Consider the following 19,122-nt stretch of genomic DNA (forward strand, 5'->3'; position numbering starts at 1 on the left):
TTCAGTTGTGTGACCACTCTGCCCATTTTCCAGACTTCGGGAACAAGTAGAGTGTCTAGCGACAGGTTGTGAACTTTAGTGCGATACTCCCGGCTCATCCAGCTGTTGCAGCATTACCATGGATATTCCATCAGGGCCCAACGCTTTGGATGGTTTAGCGTTCCTGATGACATTCGCAACATCATCCACTGCAAACTGTGGTGGTTCATCCTCGGCAGGAAGAGATCTGATGCGTACTCTTCTCTTCGCCCTGTCACTCCCGGGGTGCTCGACAAACTGTCGATTGAAATAATTTGAGCACCTCTTCGGGTCAGTCAACCTAACGTCCCCAAACGTGACTGAGGTCCTATCTTCCCTCCTTCCTGGGTTCGAGAGTGAATTAACAGTTGCCCACAATTCACTTATTCCGTCTCCAATTTTGCAACTCTTCAGATGATTTAACCACTTGTTCCGCTTATGCTCGGAACGTCCTTTCCGCTACCCGAACATCAGAAGGATTGGGCACTTTTCTGAAGCGGCGATTGGTGAACTCTCTGAAACCCGGCCAATCAGCTTTCTTATAATTGACGAATGTGCGGCGTTCAGAGGTGATAGAATCGGGTGGTCTGCTAATGGAGACAATTATTGGAAGATGGTCTGATCCAAGGGAAATGACGGCTTGCCAGGTAACGTCATTTGTCAGACCAGGTGACACGATTGTTATGTCTGGCGAACTGTGACACTCTCCTCTAATTCTGGTAGGGGCGTCGCCATTGACCGTGCAAAACGTAGAGCTATCAAATTGCTCAGCCAGCGCTGTACCACTCTGGTCGTTTCCAAGGGCCGAGTGCCACATCTCATGATGCGCATTAAAGTCCCCCAAGACCAGACGATTAAAACTTTCCAAAAGTTTGCTAATGTTAGGCCTGTAATCTGAGATACAGCTCTTTCTCGGTGGAATGTATACATTCAGCAAATCTATCTCGCCAGTACAACATCTGACTGCTACCCCTATACATTCCATGTCATTGGAGTCAGGCTCAAGCGAGATAGGTCTGTATTGAACAGACTGGTGCAAAAGCAAAGCTAATAAATCCACCAGCTCTACTTCTTGTGCGATCCTTTCTTAATACGTTGTAACCATCACAACGTTCTTAGCTGAAGTTGTCGTTCAGCTTGGTTCCCTGCACCGCCGAGACCTTGTTCTTCTCCCGATTCATAAATTCCATTATTTCACCGATCTTACCTCGGAGTTCATTACAATTAAATTGCAAAAAGTATGCATTTTCAGAGATTGGAACAACAACGACTGGTGTTAACTGCAGCGCGCGTTTGCGCTTAAGGGGACTGCGGGGGAGTTTCGTAATCTGACGACGACTCACTGGGGGCTGTGTTCGCGCAGGATGCAGCAACATGGTCCCTGTTGTACTCCTTCGCGTGGACAAGTCCAGAGCAACCCCTAAGATACACCCACTCCTGACATATATTGGATATCACCGAAGATTGTATATGGATGAAGATGCGGATGTGACAAACCGAGTACAAATATATTGGTCCTGGGTTTTCCTCTGTCCCGGCACAGATCAAAAGAATCAGGAGCAGGCATTACGGGATATGCTGCTCATAACACAGAAAAACGAAAAAAAAAAAATACAAACACATGTACATTGAGGTGGCAGGCGCTGGCCAGAACGCTGTTGCTGTGTGGTTCCGGGTCAATCCGCTACGAGAGCACCCGCTGAGGCTTCTTTGTCAGCACTTCAGGTACTGATGACAGGTGACTTGAGAACCTTGTTCACGGATGACTTAAACATGGTATCGAAAGTTACATCCAAAATTTTGGAGGAGTTAGTGGTCAGAATCGGGTTATCATCGACCAATATGTTCAAACACGGCTGCAGGGAAGTCTTCCCTACGTCCTTGAACAGCTTGGCATGTTTGACGGTCTTCGATAGGTCAAGAGCCACCATAACTGTTCGGTCGCACGGCCTGTTCTGGTTCAGCGAAAAATTTGATCTGATTTCGGGTATTCGACCTGCAGGTATGTAGCGAGCGGCTGCTGCAGGGATAATGTCCCGGAAAGTTCTCTCAGCTACCGGAAGATCTGCGAGAATGGGCAGTTCTCTGAAGAGGTAGTTGTTAAATTCTCTGAACCGTTGTCAATCAGCTTTCCCATAGTTTGGAAAAGTACCACGTCCAGAGATTATGGAGTCGGGTGTTTTTTACGGAGCCGATGATAGAAAGGTGGTCTGTGCCAAGGGAAATTACGGATTGCCAGGATACGTCATTTATCAGACCTGGTGCCACAATGATAATATCTGGCGAGCTGTGGCAATCTCCTCTTTTCTTCGTAGGAGCGAAGTCCGTATCTACATTGGACTAAAAGCAAGCTAATTTCGGGTATATAACGTGGGGTACAGCTATTCATCGGCTGTATGTACACATAAATCAGCTATATGTCGATAATACCACACTATACTGCTACCCTCATACACTTAACTAGAGTCAAGCTCAAGCGAGATAAGTCTGTACTGGTGTATTAGGAAGGAAGTCCTCCACCTCCGCTTCTTGTGCGATCATCTCAATCCCGGCACGGACCAACAGAACTCGGAGTAGGCATTCCGGGATAAATTGCCGCTTCCATGGTGAAAAAAATACCACGGTGCACCTTAACTAACTTTAAATGAAACCCACTTACACCTGGGAAGTTTTTCCAAAAACAAGACAAATTCAAAGGAGGAATTTTTAAATAAATCGGAAACAAAATTCAAATTTTTAGGTTTTCAGTATTTTGCTTGGAAACCGCAAGTCTTATCGAAATGGGAAATGAAAATGTATCAGTGAAAATTCTCTACAACATTTTCTTTAGTCCCATTCCGATAGGACTTGCAGATTCCAAACAAAATTGTGAAAACCTAAAAAACCCTTTTTCTGAGGCTTTTCAGGTCTTCTGCTTAGCTCTTCTGTTATTTTAGTTTTACCTCACCCATTTGAAATCCATGTGACTCAAAAATAAAATAATGCCAAATATTTTTAATTTATATATAATTTTATTTAAATTAGCATTAAAAACATAACATCTCCACATCACCTCGGCTTCCTTCATCTTAACTTTGCTATAAATAATTGCACAAATGCTGCGTATTTTAACACTTAACACTCAAAATTGATCTACATCATTATCTAAAGGCTTTGTTCGAGATCTACGTTGTGATTCCATTGTCGTGGCAACGGTATTTTCAGCATCCAAGCTACGTCTGAGGCTAAAAAGATACAAAAAAATACAAGAAAAAAGTGAAGGGGGTGTGAATTCAAAGAGAAAATTGAAAAAAGGTAGGTAATTGTTTGAAACATTTGATGTGTAATTTTGCTTCTTCATTTTTTCTAATCTTCTTACCTTTTACAATGAAAGCTTTTATTTTTATTGTTGTTGTTTTTGGTTACCAGCACTTCGTTATAATGATTCTTTTGTTGTTTTTGTACTGAGGGAAGTCGTTGATATTTTTTGGCGGCGGATTCTTCATTTTGTTTTATCAGATTCTTTGTATAGTAATCGGTCCATGACTCTCGTAGGGGTAATAGTTTGGCAAATGTTGTTGTTGATTTATTATTGCACCAATTGGAATAGGAATTCCAGAATTTACTATTAACTTTGCTAAGCGGTATGTGTTTGGATTCAGATGTCCACAGTTCGGGATAGCCATATTCTGATATCATATAATCGGGCGTTTTTGTAATCATGTTGAGTGGTATCTGAAAGAATGAAATGTTGGATTATAAATGTGAATTTGATACAAAGAAGGTGATATGTTAAGGAGCATGCCAGATAATTGCTTAGATTCTAAAGGCCTCGACACATAAGAAGCATTGCATTCTTGCTTAAGTCATATCTGATAAAAGACTGAAGACCAAGTTCGACCTAATAAAAAGATTTCAGAATCACATCTTTAGTCATTTACCAGTAGTGGAATTCTGTAACTCATTTTTCGAGTTACCGACAAATATCGGTAAAATGCTTATAATTTCGGTTATTAACGATATTTTTGGTAAGTTAACAACCAAAATAAAGCTGTTGCTAAATTCTACCGGTAGCAACAGTGCTGTCAACTTTTATTGATACTTTTCATTCATAATTTTGCGTTTTAATGTTACCGATTTTTGTCGGTAACTCAAAAAATGAGTTACAGAATTCCACTACAGATATGACTTAACCCTCAGCATCTATAACGATTCAGACAATTTGGAGTCCGTCCGTACGTCTGTCTGTCTGGTGCTGGTGCGCACGATAACTCTCGAACGGACCAACCGATTCGGTCCAAAATTTGGCTTTCGTAATGTATTTTGTCCAAACTTAATTTAAGTTCGTAGATGGGTTATATCGGTCCACTCCTTCCGGTACCTCCTCAACAAAACTTTGGAAATGTTCGGAAAATTTGTGATCACGATAAGTCTTGAAGGGAGTAACCGATTTGGTCCCTACTGTGCAAATCGTAAAATTTCTACTAGACTTAGATGAGGTTCCAATATGGACCCAATCCGTCTACTCTTTCGGGTACCTACTACACAAAATTTCGGAAATGTTCAGTTTAGGACCTGCTCTTGAATTGCTATGATTTTTGTTGTAGCAACTTCTATTCACTGTCCTCTATACGACAGTACAAGTTTCGTCAGGGGCAAGTCCATACCTATGACACCTGTTTATGGGTGGAAGCGCAAGATAATTTTTGAACGGATATTCCAATTCCGGCCAAAATTTGGCCTTCGTAATATTGTTTCCAAACTTAGTTTAAGTTCGTAGATAAGTCATATCGGTCCACTCCTTCAGGTACCTACCCCACAAAAGTTCAAAAATATTCGGAAATATTGTGCGCATGATAACTCTTGATGGTAGTGACCGATTTGGTCCATACTTCATACATCCCAATATATCTACCAAATATATATCAGGTTCGAATATGGACTACATTTGTCCACTCCTTCGGGTACCTCCCACACAACATTTTGTATAAGTTCACTTTAAGAACTGCTCTGAATCATTTTGATTTTTGTTGTAGCAACTTCTATTCACTGTCCTCTATACGACAGTACAAGTTTCGTCAGGGGCAAGTCCATACTTCCTGAGAAAATAGCCTGAAAGGTAAGAAAAACCCCTACGACGCCGTGTGTAGTGGTTGGAGCGCAAGATAACTCTTGCACGGATCTGCCGATTCGGTCCAAAATTTGGCTTTCGTAATATTTTGTCCAAACTTAGTTTAAGTTCGAAGATAAGTCATATCAATCCACTACTTCAGGTACCTCCCCCCCAAGAATTCAAAAATTTTCGGAAATATTGTGCGCATGATAAATCATGATGGTAGTGACCGATTTGGTCCATACTTCATACATCCCAATATATCTACCAAATATATATCAGCTTCGAATATGGACTAGATTTGTCCACTCCTTCGGGTACCTCCCACACAAAATTTTGTATAAGTTCACTTTAAGAACTGCTCTGGAATCACTTTTATTTTTGTTGAGGCAAATTTCATTCACTGCCTTAATTACGACGGTAAAAGTTTTTTCAAGGGCAAGTCCATACTTCTTCAGAAAACAGCCCAAAAAGTGTAAAAACCCTCTATGGCACCATATAGTGGCTGAAGAGCACGACAACTCCCGAACCAAATATTGAGTTGATCCACACTTTGCATATCGTAATATTTCTTCGAATGTTAGATAAAATGCGAAGGTGGGGCTTGTAGGTCCACTCCTTCCGGTACCTCCCCCACCAAAGTTCATAAACAGAGAAACACGGTTAAGGGTCTGTGCGAGTATTCCTTGAAAATTTTTACCTAGTGGTCCTATTTACAGCGATGTCAAGTTTTTCGTAGGAAGTACATGCTTCCTGATATAATGGTCCAAAACCTCTGAATTATATGGTGACCAACTGAAACGACATGTGGTCGCGATATCTATCGAGGGAAATGACACCCAAAATAAGACATACTTTCAAAATGGAATATGTCGGTCCATTCCTTTAGATATCTTCCCGGCAAAACTTTTTGAGCTTCTATCCAAATCCATATTTTTGTAGGTTCATACGTTCAAAATTTTCAAACCCCCTTAAATATATACGTTTTTGGGAAAAAAAGTGTTTCAATTCACACAGGCTGAGGGTATATCTCTGTCGGCAAAGCCGACTGATTCTTTTTTACTTGTTTTACTCTTAGACCAGTAAGGAAAGGATCAAAGTTGGGCGGGTCCGACTATATGATACCCTACACCACTGTGAATATGTAAAATATAAATCGGAGCTATATCCAGATCTTAACCGATTTCGATATAATTTCGCACATTTATTTCCAGACCGAATTCAGTCACACATTCTAAATATCATTGAAATCGGACTTATATAGCGTGTTTGGTGCAGCAAATACACGAAATGGACCGAAAATATATATGGGAGCTATATCCAAATCTGAACCTATTTCGATATAATTTGGCACATTTATTTCTAGAACGAATTCAGTCACACATTCCAAATTTCATCGAAATCGGACATCTATAGCGTGTTTGGTACAGAAAATAACTGAAATCGGCCGAAAATATATATGGGAGTTATATCCAAAGCTGAACCGATTTCGATATAATTTGGCACATTTATTTCTAGAACGAATTCAGTCACACATTCCAAATTTCATCGAAATCGGACATCTATAGCGTGTTTGGTACAGAAAATAACTGAAATCGGGCGAAAATATATATGGGAGCTATATCCAAATCTGAACCGATTTCGATATAATTTGGCACACTTATTTGTAGACCTAATTCAGTCACACATTTAAAATTTCATGAAAATTTGACGTATATAGCGTGTTTGGTGCAGCAAAAACGTGAAATCGGGCGAAAATATATATGGGAGCTATATCCAAATCTGAACCAATTTTCACCAAAAGCAATAGCATTCTTCCTATGGCTAAAAAGATTGTAGTCCCCAATTTTCAGCTGAATCAGACAAAAAATGCGACCTGTACGTTGCGAACAAAAATACATGGACAGACGGACGGACATGCATAAATCGACTCAAAAGGTGATTATATGTATATCCCCAAAATGAACTATGGGTCTATTTCGTTTCCTTTTGTATGTTACATACAAATGCACAAAGACATAATACCCCTTACCACAGTGTGGTATAGGGTATAAAAGGGGCTAGCATGCTGTAGATCTGCTGTAAATGATGCTAGTTCCAGAATCAGCTAGCTCTATTTATGATGACAAAGATTTGTAAAGCAAAGCATTATTTCTTCATTTATCTTGACTCCCTTATGAATCATGTGATGCATCATCTGCCTCCTCTTTGATCTGACAAGCATATTACGCATAATGCATTAGAAAAACTTCTTCTATTGCATTCAGTGAACAACTTCACTTTACATGAGTCATGAGGTATCTTATTTTCCCATATAGCCAGAAAGACACATGATCTATTTTCGTTTTGAAGAGAGAAAAAAAAACTGCCCATTGACAAGGTGTCTGTTATCACTACTCGTAGAAATCATTAATTTGTTGTAATGAAGCTCTGTTTGGCTAATGTCCAAGAATTGCAGAATAAGTTTTTTCCCCCAAAATTGGGTAATTTCTTTCATTGTAAATTGTTTTGGATGCGTCGTCGTCGTTGTCTCATGATTCTGTCCACACACTTTCTTTGTTTTCACACCTACCTATTTTTATGTGCATTCGTTGCGTTTTCATGTCGAACACTTAGTCCAGAAGACAAACATATTTGCGTCATTTCGAATGGGATTTTACATAGCAAAACGAGTAAAATAACGTGCTATGTTGGTGGTACAAATGACGTACATAGTTCAGATTAAGGTTGGGTTTAAAGGCCAATGCAAACGTCATAAGTCATTTCTTGTATGATCTTTGGAAACTGAATCTTTGAAATCCAAGAACGGAGTAACATTTCTCTTACAACGCATTTTCTTAAGAGGAATAACTTATATTTCCATATAGAATGTTCGCACTTAATCCGCACCAATTACAGAATACCGCTAAAAAGACCTCATAAAATCATTCCCAAAACAGCAATACTTTGCATTACTTATTGACATACTGAATGATATTATTTATTTTTGTTTAAGATTGACGCCTTCTACGTAGGTGACTGACTACAAAGAGTAGCCGGGTTTTTGTTATGTACATATATTATTTTGTTTGTTGTCATATTAACATTAATGAATTGCTGGATGGATGAATGGTAGGTAGGTAGTGAGTGGTATTCTCCACCAAATATAGAGCAATAATTTAAAACAAGTTAATAATATCAATGTGAATATTTTCGTAACAAAAGGTACAATGTAGACTTTTCTCAGCTAACCGGTTTAAGGCAAACAGAAAATTAAAACAATTATTATTCGTATGACCGAAATGAGACTTGAGAAAAAAAAAAGAAACAAGAATTTTTATAAAACAAAGACTTTTTAATTAAAGTTTGTTATCATACATATATTTTTTATTGCAGATTTGATGTTTGGAACTAGTAAAGATTGTGTGGTATATGTGTGTGCATTCAAGTTATCAAACTAATAACAGTAGGTCCTCCTTTTTATGAAGTTGGGACTGCGGAGTGTTGTTGTCCCCAATAAGAAGAGCATACATACATATGTTCCTATAACATCCTCGAAAGGGATAAGGGAGACTTCTAACATATCAATGAGTCCACGCCGATCCATATGACTCAATGATATGGGGCTATTGTTTATCGCCGAGTCCGAACTATAGTTGTTAGACTATCGATAGTTCGACTATCGTTTTTATTATTGTCGTATACTAAAGGCTACGTTGGACATCAAAACATTTTTTGGGTTGTCTACCGCGAATTATTTAAAATATAATAGCTTTAGAGTCCGATATAAACAAAGCTTTACGACAGCGATCAAGACGATAGTCGGACTATCGGTAGTTGGCCAGCTCAAGTCCGAAGCGCGCGTCTTACAACATTACTTGTTTTTAATGACTAAAATACTCAGGACATGCCAGAATTACACTGAGGGAACTTGCAACCGGCGAAAATGGTTATGTTCTGCTCAGGGATTTAACCGCAGACCGTCTGATTCCAAGGAGGAAGTGCTTGCACCAGTGTGGCAGTGTACCAACTTTTGGTTCTCATATTATTTGCGTTGTTACATAACCTGCAAGAATGTACTATTTTTAAATTTTTCCATTGTAGTAGACTTTTGCGGGTGACATAGGGGATGGAAGATACCAAGGAACGGTCTAGACCGGCTTTAACATGGCAAAGCCCAGGATTTATCTTGGTCCCTCTTTCATCTCAAGTGGACACTGACCTCCCCGTGGTGTCACCTGGGAAGCTGCCTTTAACACCCGTTAAAGGTAGTGAGCTAACATGTGCCGCGCCGCGCGTTCACCCATAAGTACGCTAAAATCTTGAGTTTGGGCGTCGGATTAGTAACCCTCCCCTAGAAAAAACAAGTAGGAATAGCGTTAAGTTCGGTCGGGCCGAACTTTTTATACCCTCCACCACAAATTTCAGCCATTTCGGTGGATTAATGTGGCCACAACCTTCAAAATACCGAAAATCGGAAGGTACCGTTCTATGGGGGCTATATGATGTCCTTGACTTATACCTACAAATTTCTGGGGGGAAAGTTCTATACCCCCAACGAAGACTAAATACCAAATTTCAGCCATCTCGGTGTGATAATGAGGCCAAAACCTTCAAAATACCGAAAATCGGGAGATATCGTCCTATGGGGGCTATATCAAAACGTGGACCTATATAAACATTTTACGGTGGAAATGTTTCTTAGCCTCTGGAAACACAAAATACAAAGTTACAACCGATTCTGTTGTCAAATGGGACTAACACATTCAAAATATATAAAAATGACGCGTACTTTATATGGGGCGTTATATGGGGGCTATACCAAAACGTGGACCTATATAAACCAACTATGGTAGGAATGTTTTTTGGCCTCTTGAGACACAAAATACCAAATTACAACGAATTCGGTGGTAAAATGGGACAAATATCTTAAAAATTCCTTAAAACGACGACGCGTCACGCGTCATTTTGTATGGGGGCTATACACAAGCGTGGGCCTACATAGCCCGCTTTCAATACCAAAAGTCCTAAGTACAAATAAAAGATTTTCCCAAAATTTCAATCCGTTCGGACGCTACGTCAATCCGTTCGGACGCTAGAGTGATTTCCACAGACGGACAGACGGACAGACATGGCTATATCGATGTAGAATTGCACGATGATCAAGAATATATATAGTTTGTGGGGTCTACAATGATTATTTCGAGTAGTTACAAACGGAATGACAAACTTAATATACCCCCATCCTATGGTGGAGGGTATAAAAACAGCCTACTATGAAAAAACGAAAGAAAAGAAAAACAAACTCCTCTAAAGTTGACGAACCCCGCAAACGAATCTGATCTGCGAATCTGCACCTGGAATGTTCGCACTCTTTATAGAGAAGGTGCAGTTTACGTATTGGCAGATGTACTTGAAAAGTATAAGGCCGACATTACTGCCATACAGAGAAATACGATGGATTGGGAAAGGCGTCACAACAACACCTAAAGGTGACGCACGGATTATAGCTGCCATGACACAAAGCATGAGTTTGGTTGCGGATTTGTAGTTGGTCGGAGGTTAAAACATCTGGTCTCCAACTTCACCCCAGTAAATGAAAGACTCGCTGCAATTCGATTAAAAGCAAAATTCTTCAACATCAGCTTTATTTGCGCTCATGCTCCCAATGAAGAAAAGAACGAACAGACCAAAGATATATTTTACGAGCGCTTAGAAGAAACATATGACCGTTGCCCTGCCCATGACACTAAAATTATTCTAGGCGATTTTAATGCCAAAATTGGAAAGGAGAATATCTTTGGCCCAACAGTCGGGAAATTCGGTCTCCACAGTAAAACATCTAACAATGGTATGAGGCTGATAGACTTTGCAGCTGCAAGAAACATGGTAGTTTGAAGTACCAGATTTAAGCATCTCGATATTCATAAGGGCACCTGCCGGTCGCCAGATCAAAGAACAAGAAATCAAATTGATCACGTTGTGATAGATGGAAGACATACATCAAGCGTGTTGTATGTACGATCGTTCCGAGGTGCAAACATAGACTCGGACCACTACCTTGTTGCGGCAAAGGTACAGACACAACACGGAAGTTGGACATCGGTAAGCTGCAATCACAACAGATAGCCACAGCATATTCCACTCAACTGGCCCAACTGCTTAATCAAAGCACTCCTCGTCCCGATAACATATCAGGACAATGGCAAAACATTGCCCACTCCATGCAAACAGCCGCAAAATCAGTACTTGGATACCAGAGACCACCACCAAGAATTCCATGGTATGACCTGGAGTGTCGTGCTGTCGTGCTGCTACCGAAGAGAAAAATGCGGCATATAGGGCTACTTTACAATCAGTAGCAACGCGTATCGGGAGAAAAGAAGAGAGGAGAAACGCCTTTTGCGCAGGAAAAAGAGGGAAATTGAAAAGCGGGAGTGTGTAAAAATCGGGATGTACAGGAACCAGATTGAGATCCAAAAATTGGCTTTGGTACAGGCACATCCTCCTGTAGAGACCAGCAAGGTAATTTGGTAACTGATACAGATAATATGCTCAGGATATGGAAAGAAAATTTTTCAAAACTGTTGGTATCCAAAAGCAGCGAAGACGACGAAGATACCACAGACCCAATCCCAGAAGATGGTATTGAATGTATACCGCCCAGCCAAGATGAGGTAAAGACAGCTATAAACCAGCTGAAGAATAATTAGGCAGCAGCTGTTTAAAATCGGAGGCGACACGCTGATAAGGTGTATGCATCAGCTAGTTAGCTCTACCTGGCGGGAAGAACGAGTACCCGACGATTGGAACCTGAATATCCTGTCCCCCGTCCACAAGAAAGGAGATAGGACTGTATGCTCTAACTATAGGGGCATAAGTCTACTCTCTATTTCCTACAAGATCGTGTCAGGGATATTCTGCGAACGACTAAAGCCTATGGTCAACGAGATAATTGGACCATACCAATGCGGCTTTAGACCTGGCAAGTCCACCATTGACCGGATATTTACCCTGCGGCAAATCCTGAAGAAGACCCAAGAGATGCAGATCGACACCTACCACCTTTTTGTCGATTATAAAGCAGCCTTCGACAGCCCGCTGCGTTCAAAGGTATTCCAAGCCATGTCTGAATTTGGTATCCCGGCAAAGCTCATCCGGCTTTGTAAAATGAATTTAACTGTCACGAGGTCCTCAGTTAAAATAGGAAAGAACCTCTCCGAAGAGTTTAGTACCAAAAGAGGTTTCAGACAAGGAGACAGCCTTTCGTGTGATCTCTTCAACATCCTGCTGGAAAAGGTTATACGAGAGGCAAACGTCATAAGAAGTGGCACAATCTACACCAATAGCCACATGTTACTTGTTTATGCTCATGATATAGACATCATGGGACGATCAGTAAAAAAAGTAACCGATACCTTTAAGAAGGTCGAAGGAGAATCTGCTAAAGTGGGTCTGGCGGTAAACGGTGAGAATACCAAGTTGATGGTGTCGACGCGCGATACGTCCATTGTGCTCGGACCAACTGTGGAAGTTGGTCCCTATAATTTTGAGGTAGTAAAAGACTTCGTCTACCTCGGCACCTCCGTAAACACAACAAACGACATCAGTTGTGAAATAAAAAGAAGAATTGTATTGGCCAACAGATGCTAATTTGGTTTAAGTAAGCAGTTTAAAAACAAAGCCACATCTCGTCAAATAAAAATAACGCTCTACAAAACACTGATACTACCCGTGCTGATGTATGGCTCCGAAGCATGGGTACTTGCGCAAGCAGACATGGCAGTGCTTGGTGTGTTTGAGAGAAAACTTCTTCGAAAGCTCTACGGACCAATCTGCGTTGACGGTGAATATCGACGTCGCAAGAACCACGAGCTGTATCTGCTATACAACGACATCAATATTGTTATACGTATCGAGATGCAGCGATTGCGTTGGCTAGGCCATATCATAAGAATAGGCAAAGATGAACCCGCTAAAAAGGCGTATAAATACGAACCGCTTGGCGGTGCACGCAGAATTGGCAGGCCATGGAATAGATGGCGCAAACAAGTGGATGAAGAGATGAAAAGGCGCGGTATTTCAGAGTGAGAAGCACAAATAAATAGAATTGGAGATATTTTCTTAGTTCGGCCTATGGAACAAATATTCTGTAATGTGTCAGCTAAGTAAGTAAGTTTTAGGAGGGATCCCATAATGTCGACCATTAAAATTAATTTACGTGGAAGCTGTGTTGGCATCAATGTAGAAAAATAGGTAAAAATGGGTTGAAGCCAACAAGTTTTTTTATGCTCCCTTTCACTTTATAGACCTATGCTCAAGGAAAGACTCAAAGAATACTCCATTGGAAGAAATATACTAGTGTATGATTTTTCGATATATCCACTGCATCCACCTAAAATTGATGCTGACATTTTGAAGCCGGAATTTCGGCGTTTTAATAATCCGGACGCGAAACAAGGTAATATTCAAAACTCAAAATAGGATTATAGAACTCGTCATTTTACATCGTTTAATGTATATCTCATGAGAGTGCTCGTGTACTACCTTTGAAGAGTTATCGTGCGCACCATTTTAGTGAACAGTTTCGAACTTTTGCAAGGGGAGGTACATAAAGGCGTGGACCGATATGACTCACCCAATTGTTAGACAAAGTTCGGACAAAATATTACTATATCCAAATTTTGAACCCAATCTGCAGATCCGTTCGAGAGTTATGATGCGCTCTAACCACACTTGGTGCCATAGGGGTTTTTCAGAACTTCGGGCTATTTTCTCAGGAAGTATGGACTTGCATCTAATAAAACATGAACTGCCGTAATGTGGGCAGCAAATACAAACTGTTGCAACTGTTGCAAATCAAAGCGGTTCGGGAGCAGGCCCCAACCTGAATTTTTCCGAAATTTTGTGTGGGAGGTACCCGAAAGAGGAAACCGATAGAGTCCACATTGGAACCTCATCTTCGTCTGGTAGAAATTTCACGATGTGTAAAGTATGGACCAAATTGGTTACTACCTTAAAGAGTTATCATTCGCACAATTTTTCCGAATATTTTAGAACTTTTGTGGGGGAGGTACCTGAAGGAGTGGACCGATATGGCCCATCTTCGAACTTAAACTAAGTTTGGACAAAATATTACGAAGGCCAAATTTTGGACCAAATCGGTTCACTCGTTCGAGAGTTATCGTACCAACCAGCCAGCCAGACAGACGGACGGACATTGCTAAATCGACTCCAAATTATCTGAAACGGATATCTTCAGCAACAAGATGTCGTACAATAAAAAATTCTTTCTATTCGAATATTACTAAATACTTCTCAGAACTTTAACTACGATCCATAACTTATGCAAGAAAGTCAGCTGCTACATTACCGAGGCCAAAATCCATTCGGAGACCGCCTGCTGATGTAGGATTTCATGGAGTGCACTATCTATAATCGGTTGATCTTCGATGGAATGCCCTGGATGCCTTCACGGTAGCACCTGTAGTCCTGGCGGATGTGTCGGGGAGGTGGATTTTTCATTATAATGGGATGGCTGGGATGACACGACAGATAGGATACCAGCAGGAACTGTCTAGTCAGCAAAACATTATGTTGTCTGACTAACAGAATCTTGGTCTCCTCTTCAAAGCGATCCACACTGGACAGTTGGACATAACCCGCTGTATTGAATGGGATGATTGGAATTTGAGCCACAGCCTGCATAGTTAAGGACCAAACGACCAAAGGTTTTATACGTCGATACCAGTGTTTCCTTATAACAGTCCCAGGAGGTGCCAGCTAGCATTCTGATATAGGTGGAGTGTGACGAGAAGTGGAGACTATCGAAGACTACCCCCAGTAATTTTGGATTATTGACAGTGGTTATACGTCTGTTTCCGATGAATATATCAAGTTCTATATTTATTTCTCGTGTCCAGAAATGAAGAGTGACGCGGATGACTTTGTATGGGATAAAATTAGATTACGCTCCCGGAAAAATATCGACGGTGGCTAGATAGTCGAAATCAGAGCACTTACGTCGTGAATATAAACGACAGATTCTTGGATGGAACAGTCATAAGCATACGACACCATCGAACTAGTTGCTGATGGATTGGGGAGTTTCGCAAGGTAAAGGTTGAATAAAATGGGACAAAGGACCCAGTATTGCTGATCTTGCGGTATATGGACTTTTGGCCTCGGAATTCGATGGAGGCTTTCCTTAAGGCAATCCAAATGATGTCAAGCATTTGGAAGTGTGGAATTAATGATTTCGGAAATCAGCATTGAATGATCGACCGTATCAAATGCCTTGGATAGCTGCCAAGATCGCCATTTTAGTCATTTAGTCACCGTTGATTAAGGTCATTCACAATATTAGTTCTTATCTCCTGCAAAACTGTTGTTGTGCTTGCTCAAAACAAAATGGAAGGGGTATTCCAGGGATGAGAGCAACAAGGATTCTTAAACTTTTGATACAGGTGAATGAAGAGAACTTGGGCAGTGAGATTCTCCATTGATAACGGATTTTTCAGTCTTCAGAATCGGAATAACACGGCTCACCTTCCAGATACATATTTATAATCATCAACTGTGTAACTGACAACACTAGAACACTGAGCTTCTTCGACATGAGCACTAAGATGCAATCTGGGCCAATGTTTTCTTATGGTCTAGATTTTGGGAAAGTCGTCTTAACTTCACTGGATATGAAGGAGAATGGTTGCACATCTCTTTTGAGATTCATGTTTCTCCAGATAATATCCCACTTTGACTTTTTCTGTGATGTTTTTGACATCGGAACACTGGATGTTGTTGAAACCCATGGCAGGGATTTTTATTTATTTTGAAACCAGATAAGCTCTTTATTGTGGACCAAAGCTGCTTTGAATTGATGTTGAACTGTTTAAGACGTTTGTATCATTTGGAGGACCTGTGCTCTAGAACAAGCATATCAATCTCGACACTCAGCTGCCCAATTCGCTCATGAGTTGGGTTTTGCGCAGTTGTGCCAGTCTGGATGGAAAGTATCATAAGAGGAATTCTGGCAGCTGGAATGAAACCCTTAGCAGCTTTGAGAACTGTTCTCCTGAGTTGTTATCGCTCTTTCTGGGTTTTCGGAACGAAGTTGGTCGCGTTGTTGTGCCAATGTCTATACCCGAGATTGGGTCGAACCATTTGTAGTGCCTATGCTCTAAAACAAACACATTAATTACTCAACTGCTTTTTCTGCATGAAGTGGATTGCGTTGTTGTGTCAATCTGGATGTCCTGGATGGAAAGTTTTGTCTCATAAGAGGAATTCTGCCCGCTGGAATGAAACTCTTTGATAACTGTTTCCATGACTATTTTTTCAACCTTTCTGGAACATGAGGATAGCGACAATGTACTCAGGGTTTGGTAAGTACATAAAAACGCCAAAATTTGAAGAGAAGACAAACTAAGGAATCGTATGGCTGGAAATCTGTTATTATTTGAGCTTATGGCGACAAGTTTCAAAGTTTCGTTTAAAAAGTTTTATAATTTTTATAATTTGAATTAAAATGTTTTTTTTTTTTTTGGAAATTGGCAAAAGAGATTTTGGCAGATTCCCGCTCCAAAATTCGCCCACTAAATTTCAAAATATTTATTGTATAAATGGTTTCACATGAGGTGGTCGTTCGAATACTTTTCTGGCTATCATTTTGATCTTCTATTATTTGTTTTATCTAAATAGGTTCCACTGTATCAAAGGAATTAAAGCCGGTTCTTGGAGTTTCAGTTAGTCACACAAGACGCGTTAACATTACTAACATATTTCTTAATTAAAACATTCATTCATACAGAAAAAGTTTTTCTGAGTAACACAACAGGTCTCACGGTGTTATGCTAAGCTCACAACAAAATCTCCAAGGGTTATTGTTTGGTCTTAAAAATAATAGATTTCTCACAGTTCGGAGGAACAGCATTTGTGCAACATTCGTTTACAAAACAACATAAATATTTTTTCTATCTTATCTCTTTTGTTTAAGAGCGTTAATTTCAACATATGTAGGTATTTTCCATACACAAACCGACTGCATGCCAGTCCAAACTATTGCTGCTAACGAATTTTGTTTCTTCTTTCTAAACACGTTTTGGAATTCGTTTTGCAAAATTTCATTAGCACTCTTTGTGACGCGTTAAAAGTTCACATGCATCGCACATGCCGAAGGGTAAGACGAATGCACTTAAGACCTTACCCCCTCTACCATAAACAATAACAACACATCAGCAGGCCTTTCACCTTCGATTTCCGTTGGTAAGCCCAACAAGAAACCTCAAGAATTAGAAAGAAAAAAAAAACTACAACAACTTTCACTTGTAATTCACTTAAAATTCATTGTTGACTAATAAAATTATTATTCAAATTATTAAACGCACCTTCCAGGGCCTGGATTTTCAATTTTTATGGCCACACACAACGGAAGAATTGCTGTCTTTCAGTTTTTTTTTTTAATTTCAAAATTTTATAATGTCTTAAACATTTCACCGTTAATTCTTTTTGAGGTCGTAATTCTAGCTTTGAAGAATTCGTTTTTCAAATCACCAAACTTTTTTTCCAATTAATTTGCCGCGTTGTTCTTCTTCTCGGTAGCTGATAGTGGTACTCTACTCTTTCGCTGCTCGTCGTCGCCACTGGTTCTTTTTAGAAAGCCCGAATGCAACTGATTTCTTGTATCTGACTGGCGGCGGCAGTTGGCGTTTGTTTTCATTGCTTCTTGCCATTTGCGATACAAAAACGTCGACGTTCCTCAACGACATCCATCTTAACATGGCTTTTCTGCGGTATTTTGTTTTTGTTTTATACTTTTCTGTTTAACTTGTTTTGATTTCGATTTGTTCTCTGCACGGTGTATGCTTGTATGTGGGGGAATGTCTTAAGGCACAGTGCTACAAACCAACAGAAAACTTTATCGTTGAGAAAAAGGAGAAATGAGGTTCGCTTTTAAAAAAGAGTGAAGACAGGAAAAAGTTTTCATAGCAGAATAGAAGGGCTTCATGTGGAAGACCTGGACTTAAATGTATACCCATATTTCGTGGACTTTAAGACAGCTTTCGATAGAGTGCCTAGAGATCTTCTGGTTTATAAACTACGAGAAAATGGGCTTTCAAAAAAAAATTGGTATTATTGAAAATATCTACAAAGATACAAAATGGACGGTTTGGTTTGGTAACAAATGATCCTGTCCGCTTCATATTTGAATTAATAACATTATTATGTGAATAGATCACTGCATGTTGATAAACTAAATATCCGCCTGCCAATGTACTCGGGCGATATAGCGTGATGACTAGACATCGGATTTTTGCATGTTTTTTATTTCTCATCCGATTGGACTCAAATTTTGGATCTAGGCGTTTTGAGGGTCAATTTTTCGATATTTGGGGTCATATCAAAAATATGCAAAAAATATGCAAAATATATGCAAAAATATGCAAAAAATATGCCAAAAAATATGCAAAAAATATGCAAAATATGCAAAAAATATGCAAAATATGCAAAAAATATGCAAAATATGCAAAAAAATATGCAGAATATGCAAAAAATATGCAAACAGTTTTTGGTCGAAAATCGTCAAAAAAGTCGTAAAATTTACAATTAAAGTTGGAATAAATCACCAAAAAAACTTTAAAGTGTCCTAAATTAAGACTGTTGGCCATTTAACGTCGATTTTTAAGCAGATTATTGTGTTATTGATACCTCTTACGACGGTGTGGTGTAGGGTATATGGTATTGTAATACTATTTTTATTGTTAAACTATGCAAAAATATAAAATTTGATAAAATATCAATAATTTTATGTAAATTTAATATTTTCTTTGTCTTAGTTTGTAGCTTTAGGCTGGTTTTAATTCAAAGGGAAGAAATCGATGTCGGATTTTTTTAGGTGGGGGTGCCGCCTAAACTGTTTACTTAGATTAGATTTTAGATAGATTTAAGATTAAGATTGCCAATTGAGCACCATTGGAATAAGTTAACACGTGCTACTGGAGCCTCGAAGTTATGAAAATCTCGTATCTCTCGGC

General features: G+C 39.7%; 1 protein-coding gene across 1 annotated transcript; it reads right to left on the bottom strand.

Moving 5' to 3' along the window:
* Positions 1–3,009: 3,009 nt before the first annotated feature.
* Positions 3,010–17,848, bottom strand: LOC141392125 (uncharacterized). Its single transcript, XM_073965077.1, has 3 exons — positions 17,476–17,848; positions 3,377–3,732; positions 3,010–3,242 (listed from the first exon to the last, which is right to left on the bottom strand). Exons 2-3 carry the CDS (start codon positions 3,718–3,720, stop codon positions 3,140–3,142), a joined length of 447 nt encoding a protein of 148 aa, XP_073821178.1. The 5' UTR covers positions 3,721–3,732; positions 17,476–17,848; the 3' UTR covers positions 3,010–3,139.
* Between the last annotated feature and the right edge of the window lie 1,274 nt (positions 17,849–19,122).

Source organism: Musca autumnalis, unplaced genomic scaffold (genome assembly GCF_047663935.1).
Source record: "Musca autumnalis isolate F117 unplaced genomic scaffold, ASM4766393v1 scaffold_2, whole genome shotgun sequence".
In the NCBI taxonomy this organism is placed as follows: Eukaryota; Metazoa; Arthropoda; class Insecta; order Diptera; family Muscidae; genus Musca; species Musca autumnalis.